Source organism: Sinocyclocheilus anshuiensis, unplaced genomic scaffold (assembly GCF_001515605.1).
Source record: "Sinocyclocheilus anshuiensis isolate Anshui unplaced genomic scaffold, SAMN03320099.WGS_v1.1 scaffold1033, whole genome shotgun sequence".
Lineage (NCBI taxonomy): Eukaryota > Metazoa > Chordata > Actinopteri > Cypriniformes > Cyprinidae > Sinocyclocheilus > Sinocyclocheilus anshuiensis.
In genome coordinates, this window is record NW_015554137.1 from 237,416 (window position 1) to 248,122 (window position 10,707).

At 37.9% G+C, this 10,707-nt stretch overlaps 1 protein-coding gene and 1 long non-coding RNA gene across 3 annotated transcripts in view; one reads left to right on the forward strand and one right to left on the reverse strand.

The window, feature by feature from the left end:
• Positions 1 to 923: 923 nt before the first annotated feature.
• LOC107670398 (serine-rich adhesin for platelets-like) lies at positions 924 to 4,946 on the forward strand. The gene is made up of 3 exons (XM_016462994.1): positions 924 to 1,989; positions 2,566 to 2,741; positions 4,030 to 4,946. Exons 1-3 carry the CDS (start codon positions 954 to 956, stop codon positions 4,522 to 4,524), a joined length of 1,707 nt encoding a protein of 568 aa, XP_016318480.1. The 5' UTR covers positions 924 to 953; the 3' UTR covers positions 4,525 to 4,946.
• Positions 4,947 to 8,860: 3,914 nt separating this feature from the next.
• The window catches only part of LOC107670412 (uncharacterized), a 2,378-nt gene continuing 531 nt past the window's right edge, over positions 8,861 to 10,707 (reverse strand). The window contains exons 1-3 of one of the 2 annotated variants that reach the window (XR_001632091.1): positions 9,808 to 9,918; positions 9,295 to 9,357; positions 8,861 to 9,129 (exon numbers count right to left, since the gene is read on the reverse strand). This is a non-coding gene — a long non-coding RNA (uncharacterized LOC107670412). Of the gene's footprint in view, positions 9,130 to 9,294; positions 9,358 to 9,807; positions 9,919 to 10,707 lie in introns of those variants that run through there. The other variant, XR_001632090.1, reaches the window with a different exon arrangement.

Genomic DNA, 10,707 nt, shown 5'->3' on the forward strand with positions numbered 1-10,707 from the left:
CTGGAACATTAACTGGTACCCAAAAACCTGAACCAACATCCAAATCTTCAACCAACAGTACTGACACGAAGCAGATGGCATTTTCTGAATCGACAACAACAACGATTGCGACTACGACAAATACAGGATCTTCATTTCCGTCCTCTGATGTGTCTTCTGGAACATCATACTCCACTGCGACAACAACACAACAGCTTCAGTCATCAGACAATACTCAAGTGTCTATCACATCAAATCAATCGACAACTACAACAATTTCCTGTACAACAACTCCAGACTCACGTTCGTCCATCTTCACAACAATCTCAGAACCAAATCCCCTCACAACCACAAGTACAACCGAGTCTTACTCCGCCATTCAAGCAACAACACAACTGAAGAACACTTCTCTCAGCAACACTTCTAACTCACCATCAAATCACCTAAGCACTGCAACTCAAAAAATGGAGCCCTTAACCAATGCCAATGCACATTGGATCAGTTCAACAGGAAATGCTAAAACAACTAGCATGGACACATCAACAACATCTGAGACACCAACACTGACTTCAATTCATGCAAACAATGATTCCATTACCACCACTGATTCCAATACACAGAATGATGTAGAGCAAACCTCAGACAGCAATATATCAATTTCTTGGACTGCTGGAACATTAACTGGTACCCAAAAACCTGAACCAACAACAGAATCTTCAACCAAAAGTAGTGACACGAAGCAGATGGCATTTCCTGAATCGAAAACAACAATGATTGCGACTACAAAAAATACAGGATCTTCATTTCCATCCTCTGATGTGTCTACTGGAACATCATACTCCACTGCAACAACAACACAACAGCTTGAGTCATCAGACCATACTAAAGTCTCTATCACATCAAATGAATCGACAATGACTCTTAGTGACACGTCTGACTCAACATCAAACCACCAAAGCACTGCCACTCAAACAATGGAGCCCTTAACCAATGCCACTGCACATGGGATCAGTTCAACAGGAAGCGCTAAAACAACTAGCACGGACACATCAACAACATCTGAGACACCAGCAATGACTTCAATTCATGCAAACAATGATTCCATTACCACCACTGATTCCAATACACAGAATTACGTAGAGCAAACATCACACAGCAATATATCCATTTCTTGGACTGCTGGAACATTAACTGGTACCCAAAAACCTGAACCAACATCCAAATCTTCAACCAACAGTACTGACACGAAGCAGATGGCATTTTCTGAATCGACAACAACAACGATTGCGACTACGACAAATACAGGATCTTCATTTCCGTCCTCTGATGTGTCTTCTGGAACATCATACTCCACTGCGACAACAACACAACAGCTTCAGTCATCAGACAATACTCAAGTGTTCATCACATCAAATCAATCGACAACTACAACAATTTCCTCTACAACAACTCGAGACTCAAGTTCATCCATCTTCACAACAACCTCAGAACCAAATCCCCTCACAACTACAAGTACAACCAAGTCTTACCCCGCCATTCAAGCAACTACACCACTGAAGAACACTTCTCTCAGCGACACTTCTGACTCAACATCAAACCACCAAAGCACTGCCACTCAAACAATGGAGCCATTAACCAATGCCACTGCACATGGGATAATTTCAACAGGAAGTGCTAAAACATCTAGCACGGACACATCAACAACATCTGAGACACCAGCAATGACTTCAATTCATGCAAACAATGATTCCATTACCACCACTGATTCCAATACACAGAATTACGTAGAGCAAACATCACACAGCAATATATCCATTTCTTGGACTGCTGGAACATTAACTGGTACCCAAAACCCTGAGCCAACAACCGAAACTTCAACCAACATATGTGTCACGAAGAAGACGGCATTTTCTGAATTGACAACTACAACGATTGCGACTACAATAAATACAGACTCAAGTTCATCCATCTTCACAACAACCTCAAAACCAAATCACATCACAAACACAAGTAGAACCGAGTCTGACTCACCATCAATCTACCAATCTGCAAATGAATTACATACTAAATCTATCAACCACCTGCAAACACAAATGTTTCAAACAATTGCTGCTGCCACACTACCAATCATTCCAGACAGTGCATACACTGCAGAGCTTTCATTTACAACATCAATTTCAGCTACAAATACAAAGCAAACTTCCCGAAGTGTCACAGAGCTGATGCCAGAATCATTAATAACTGACCCACCAGATGACACAATTGATACTGAAATGGCATCAACTATCAAAAGACACGCAGAATCTACTACAAATGCAATTTCAATCATCAACGGCACTGCATCAGCCACAGAAAGTAACTCTAAACCTGGAACTGAAATGCTTTTGCTCTTTTCTGGTAACACAACAGGGACTGAATTTACATTGACAGACTTCAAAAGCACTTTGATAAATCACAATGTGTCATCTCAGTCAGAAAATCTGCTGACTGACAGTCAAGAAACTCCAACACCTGTGACAGAATCGCAATCATCTCAGTCCACAACAACTGATACAACACTAAATCCTAGTTTGGTTATGTCTTTAGACTCAACAACACTGTTTGAGACCTCAAGCCCTGACATACCTGTGGAAGTTACAGCTACACCAGAACTCATCAACCCAGAGCGCTCACAAAGAACTGTAACTGCTTTCAGAGCATCAACTCTACATGGAACATCTACAACAACAGCAACGCTGGTTCCCAACCATCTGCAAACTCAGGCACTGTTCTCTTCACAACATGCACAAACTGCACAAGCAAACCACAAGTCATACTGTACTTTTGAATCATCATGCATTTGACTGAGCATCAGAGTTTTCAGACTTCTTCAGAATACACCTTGCGACAAACAGCCATATTGTCATTAATACTTTTTGAGAATTGCTTACGCTTGCTGACAACAAAAACAGCTGAATTTTGAATCACTTAATATAACAAAACTGACGATAATTAATTATCTTAATAGAACAGTATCGAACAATATTTAAATCTCTTCATAGAACAAAACCGACCAACATTTAAATCACTTCAGAGAACAATATTGACCAATATTGAAATCTCTTAATAAATTTCTGTCTTGATTGACAGCGAGTTGAAATTTGATAAACAAGTAAATTCAGTGGTTAGATCTTGCTTCTTTAATCTCCATCTTCTTTCTAAAATCAAGCCTTTTCTTTCCTTTCAAGACTTTGAAAGAGTGATTCATGTTTTTATTTCATAATGTTTAGATTACTGTAAGTCATTGTATTGTGGAATGAATACCACTTCTTTGGCCCGTCTTCAATTGGTCCAAAATGCATCACTCTTTTGCTTCTTTTAGTTGATGTTGTAAAGCACTTTGGTCAGCTGTCTCTGTTTTAATGGTGCAACTAAACTTGAAACTTGAACCTTAATAGAACAATTTTGAGCAATGTTTTAACCTCTTAATAGAACAATATAGACAACTATTTAAATCTCTTAAACAAAACTGACCTATATTTAAATTTATTAGCAGAAAAATATTGACCAATATTTAAATCTCTTTTCTATTTGTTCTATTAAGAACAAAACCGTCTTGAGCTACCTGAACTACAAAGAGTAGCATTTTAGCTTAAAATATACTGATAATTAAAATAACACAGGTTGTCAAATAGAAAGTTATATGGCCTTTCTATAAAACATACCCAATATATATACAGTGCACAGGGTCACATACACTACACTAAAATAACAATAAACATTAACTAAATAACAGAAAATACAAAACTATTTAAATAAAATATTCTCATATGTGATGCATCACACAGGGACTTCTGTCCTATTAATGATTTTAGGTAATTCATTTTTAATAGCAAAAACCATTAAATTAATAGTATTTCACAGTAAAATTACATATAATGTGATGTTAAACCATATACCATTACTATAGTTAACCAGTTAAGTGGTATTAACTGTTCAAAGCCTTCTTCTGTAAAAGCGCACAGTGTGGGTCTCTTATTCAACCATTCTCCTTTTCTCTTTGCTTTACAGGGAACAGTTTCAAGACAAGCAGTGACATCTGATTCAAAATCCACATCTATGAACACGCCCTCAATGTTTCCAACCACTCAGGAAAACCAAAAAACGAACACTCAGACCTCCTTAAACCCAATTTCTCCACCACCATCTCCTATCACAGCCACAAGCAATGACTCAAAACCCGTCACCACTCCATTAGCTCATGAACACAGAGACTCAACTTTGGGGATATTAACTCAAACGGGGCTAAACAGGTCTGATTCAGAAGGTACTACAATCTCAGACACCTGGTCAAACAACATATCTTCAACACCAGCAGGTCTAACAAAGCCACCATTGTCAAGCAAAACCAGCATAGACGGAAATGCAGATAACTCTGCGAACTCAGTGAAAAGCACCACTGTTTTTGTCTTCAACACTCCCAAAGTACCTGTGTTTAAAACAATCACCTTTAATTACCCATTGGTTAATCAAGTCACAGTGATGAAAACAGTTTCAAGACCATGAAACGGTCATATAAACTGATTTAAAAGCAAAGTGTGTGAGTCAGAGAGCATATATTTGGCTCCTCGACAGATGTGGAAGAGCCAAAAACAGAAACTTCCAGCTAAACGCATCTTAATGGAGACAGATCTGGAATATAAGGAATGTAGAAGCTGAAATGTTTTTGTGGTTACTGAACGTCAAGCAGATCATATGACTAAGTGCCACACACCCACAAACAAACAAACAAAGACTGAAACCAAAATGAGATGGAAGAACAGGTTTAATGTTGGTTTAATTAAGACTAACTTTCATTTCAACGATGTATCAAATATATTAAAGGTTGTACATAGAAATAGTGTATGGTTATTCTATTTGTTGTAGTGCCACAGGTTTAAATTATGCAATGTCTATAAATGAAAATCATCTATGCATATAAACAATAACATGCAAAACCTTTTGCTCATTATAATATTTCACCTCTTTTGTCGCTTACATACTAATCTTGTATTTTCATTTTAAAATTGTGTTCTAGGAATATTGTATGTTCCAACGACAAATTGCTTGTGATTTTCCTCATGTGTAAGCTGCTATAAAATCTTGATATATGATCATATTGATATATGTACAATATGTCAGATTAAATCTTTTTAGATTGAAAAAAGCACATTCGGATTGACCGTATTGCTTTAGCAGATAGATAGACGGATATGCAAACACCTCACAGATTATGTAAGCTTGAAGACTGTTGGATTTGATGATCTAAAACAGAGGAGCACAAACTGTTTCCTATGAAAGGCCAAAAATCAAACTTCATTTTTTTATGTAAACACACATGCATGTGAACACAATGGGCAATATTGCATCACCAAAACTTATCGCGGTCATGTCCATATTTTGTACGATAAGTCAATATAGTAATTATCGCAACAATACCATTTTCCCCCTTTTCTCGTATCATTTCGCATGGTGGGCCAAATTAAAGGTCACTCTGATCTCAAAGATGAGTTAACATGATACCTATAGAACAACTTGGAAAAATTACAACCCATCATCTGGGAAAAACTCAAACGGATGGGATGGCTTGATAATATGCAACACTTTATCACGAAAACCTGCACAACAACTTTGAAAGATTTGTGATATCAGTTCCTCATCTCGACAACAAAACTTCATGACCAGATGAACTCTCAGTAAACACAACTCAGTTAAAGCAGCAACTTGATTTTCCGTCATCTTGGATTTGTTTTTTCCTCCCTTTTTCCTCTTTGTTTCGTCTTCGCAACCAGTTCATTGTGCCATAATGAAAGGCATAGTTTACCAAACTATAAAAATTCTGTCATCATTTACTCACCCTCATGTCATTTCAAACTCTCACATTGTGCATTTGGTGTTTATTTGTACAGACAATGAAAGCCAATGGGGTCCAATGTGTTCAACACAAGAAATAAAACACATACAAGTTTGGCAAGACATTGTTCTAAAAGGTATTACATTATGTTTGCAATTAACATGCAATGAATGATCAACAATCAATACACTGTTACACTGTTATAGCAGTCTACAATATGAGTTAACACTTGCTTAACACTCCATTAACTCTTGGTTTCAACGTCAGCATTTCATAAGACTGCATGCTTAGGGAGGAATGCATTGTTGGATACGTAGGTATAACCAGTTTGGTTAAAGATGGAATGGATTAACAATGCACCACCACTTAGACTGACAACTATGCGATTTGTGTCATGTGACTCGAAACAGGGCTAATATAAACATGGACTTTGAGGAGAGCATGAGTTTACCTGCTTTTATCAAGGGACTTACAACTTCACTTGTAAGAAATTGTACTGAGGTACAAAATGGATCGGGTGAGTTTGACTTGTTTGTGTATGACTATAGCCATCCATCCTGATTTATACTCATAACCATATATAAATAGTTTCTGAGATTATTTGTTATAATTTAATTTATGATTTTAGTATTATATATATTTAGCATTATTCATTTATTTTTAACACAGAAAAAAGCTGAATAATGACCATTGACTTCTGTAGAACTGCTTTAAGGGCTGAAATTTAAGTCATTCCATAATTTTCCTGCTTATTTCTGTAGAGCTGCTATGAAACAATTGTATAAAGCGCTATACAAATAAATGTATTACATAAGGGTTAAACAAAAGCAGACCTTGTGCACAAAACACATTTAATAAATGGCTGACACTTCAACAGCAAGAATGAGTGATTAAGTTAAATTTTTTTGTTAATTGTTTAAAGGTCAAGATGCAGTGAAATGAAATAGAGTACAATAATAAATTAAAAATTAATAGCTATGAAACATAAGGAAAGCATGATGAAGTCTAATGTTTTACATTTTAAAATGTATGTACTTAACTGTGTGCATATTTAATATTTTTGAATGTAAGTTTTATGATCACATATAAACTCTTGATGTCGGAAAAAAATTACATTTCTAATTAATTTATTTCATCATTTTGATTTAAGTTCTTATCTACACTACCATTCAAAAGTTTGGAATCAGTAAGATTTTTTTTTTCTTTTATTCAGTACGGATGCATTCAATTTATGAACAGTGGCAATTTACACTGGAATGTGAAGCAGCACAACTGTTTTCAACATTGATAATAATCAGAAATGTGTCTTGAGCAGCAAATCAGCATATTAGAATGATTTCTGAAGATCATGTGACACCGAAGACTGGAGTAATGATGCTGGAAATACAGCTGCGCATCACAGAAATACATTACAGTTTAACAGATATTCACATAGAAAACAGCTGTTTTAAATTGTTCTAATATTTCACTGTAGTATTGTTTTATAGTGTTTCTAAATAAATGCAGTCTTGATGAGCATAAGATGCATTTAAAAATATATAAAAAAAATCTTACTGACCTTAAACTTTTGAATGGTAGTGTAATTCTTCCCTCATTTTTTGTTATTCATAACTACTATCATCTTAATTTAAGTGAACTGAGCAAAAATGACAAATCATCATTACTTTACGGAAAACAATCTTTTATGAAAAGAAGTCATCTGGAAAGAGGGTGTTTTATTATTAGTTAGTTTTTTTCCCCAGACTGTCACTGACACTGGTATTGTTTTTATGATGTAGGATTAGATTGGTTCTTAAAGGGGTCATATGATGCGATTTCAATTTTTCCTTTCTCTTTGGAGTGTTACAAGCTCTCGGTGCATAAAGAAGATCTGTAAAGTTGCAAAGACTAAAGTCTCAAATCCAAAGAGATATTCTTTATAAAAGTTAAGAGTCAGCCACGCCTACCTAAAACGGCTCGTTCTAACACGCCCCCACATGTCTACGTCACGATGTGGGAAGATCTGCATAACGCCACCCAAATGTTCACGCAAAGAAAGAAGGCATAACTTTTATTCTCGCTGTAGTATTGTTGCCGCTGCCGCCATGCCGTGGAGACACTGTGTGTTTCGTTGTGAAAGTGAAACTACTTTGTTTGGCCTTCCAAAAGAGGACGATATCGATTCGTCATGCCTAGTGCTTATCCGTGCTGGTCGCTGAGGAAATACATCAACTTCGCGCTGTGGATCGCCGGATCGGCTTTCACCGTGGACGAAGCCCGGGATCGTCACATGTGGTTGCCGCAAGTCCGCCGGCCGCGCCGTTCTCAAGCTCACTCTAGCCCGCAGTGTGTTTCGTTGTGAAAGCGAAACTACTTTGTTTGGTCTTCCAAAATAGGACATGACTAGAAATCAGTTGTTAAGTTGTATTTACTACACTGTTCCAGAACACTTCAACCCAAATATCCAGATGTGTGCAGCACTATAATGGGTTTTAATGTTTTTGTCACATCGCTCCGGCCGGGACACGGCATCACAGTATGGTGAGGGGCGTAACAGTTCCGACACACGCTTGAGGTATTCGGCCAATCAAAACGCACTGGATAGCTGTGTTATTTTTAACAACGTCATATGACCCCTTTAATGTTGTATGTTATATGTTTATTGTGTGTTGATGTTGCAGCAGGTCTTTTATCTAAAACAAATACTACCTTGACCTTGACATGCCAAAAATTATGACATTACTTACATATTTGCTAATGTTTTGCATTATATGTTTATAGGTGATCTATTTGACAACTACCAAGATGAGTAAAAAAGCACTGATAATTGCAGTGTTAAGTTTAGGTCTGTAAGTTACTGATCATCCAAATTCTTTATATCTCTTATTACTTATTTACATGTGACAATTGCTCTAAAATGAATGTTACTTTTCATTTTTTAACAACAGTATTATGTAGCACCACTATTCAAACAGCACCAGAGACAACAACACCAGCATCAACAACTCCAGTTGAATCTACAACTGAACCTCCACTTCCAACTACTGCCTCTTCTACAGAAACGGCACAAACAACTGAACCTACAACTGTGGTTACGACAAACTCACCTACAACTGCAACTCCACTTCCAACTACTGCCTCTTCTACAGAAACGGCACAAACAACTGAACCTACAACTGTGGTTACGACAAACTCACCTACAACTGCAACTCCACTTCCAACTACTGCCTCTTCTACAGAAACGGCACAAACAACTGAACCTACAACTGTGGTTACGACAAACTCACCTACAACTGCAACTCCACTTACAACTACTGCCTCTTCTACAGAAATGGGACAAACAACTGAACGTACAACTGTGGTTATGACAAACTCTCCTACAACTGCAACTCCACTTCCAACTACTGCTTCTTCTACAGAAACGGCACAAACAACTGAATCAACAAACTCACCTACAACTGAACCTCCACTTCCAACTACTGCCTCTTCTACAGAAACGACACAAACAACTGAATCAACAAACTCACCTACAACTGAACCTCCATTTCCAGCTACTGCCTCTTCTACAGAAACGACACGAATAACTGAACCTACAACTGTGGTTACAACAGCCTCACCTACAACTGAAACTCCATTTCCAACTACTGCCTCTTCTTCAGAAACGGCACAAACAACTGAACCTACAACTGTGGTTACGACAAACTCACCTACAACTGCAATTCCACTTCCAACTACTGCCTCTTCTACAGAAACGTCACAAACAACTGAACCTACAACTGTGGTTACAACAGCCTCACCTACAACTGCAACTCCACTTCCAACTACTGCCTCTTCTACAGAAACGGCACAAACAACTGAACCTACAACTGTGGTTAAAACAACTGCACCTACAACCGCAACTCCACTTACAAATACTGCCTCTTCTACAGAAACGGCACAAACAACTGAACCTACAACCGTGGTTACAACAAACTCACCTACAACTGAACCTCCACTTACAACTACTGCCTCTTCTACAGAAACGACACAAAAAACTGAAGCTACAACCGTGGTTTCGACAAGCTCACCTACAACTGCAACTCCACTTCCAACTACTGCCTCTTCTACTGAAAGGACACAAACAACTGAACCTACAACTGGGGTTACGACAAACTCACCTACGACTGCAACTCCCCTTCCAACTACTGCCTCTTCTACTGAAAGGACACAAACAACTGAACCTACAACTGGGGTTACGACAAACTCACCTACGACTGCAACTCCCCTTCCAACTACTGCCTCTTCTACTGAAAGGACACAAACAACTGAACCTACAACTGGGGTTACGACAAACTCACCTACAACTGCAACTGCAACTCCACTTCCAACTACTTCCTCTTCTACAGAAACGGCACAAACAACTGAACCTACAACTGGGGTTACGACAAACTCACCTACAACTGCAACTCCACTTCCAACTACTGCCTCTTCTACAGAAACAGCACAAATAACTGAATCAACAAACTCACCTACAACTAAACTTCCACTTCCAACTACTGCCTCTTCTACAGAAACAGCACAAATAACTGAATCAACAAACTCACCTACAACTAAACTTCCACTTCCAACTACTGCCTCTTCTACAGAAACAGCACAAATAACTGAATCAACAAACTCACCTACAACTAAACTTCCACTTCCAACTACTGCCTCTTCTACAGAAACAGCACAAATAACTGAATCAACAAACTCACCTACAACTAAACTTCCACTTCCAACTACTGCCTCTTCTACAGAAACGGCACAAACAACTGAATCTACAACTGTGGTTACGACAAACTCTCCTACAACTGCAACTCCGCTTCCAACTATTGCCTCTTCTACAGAAACGACACAAA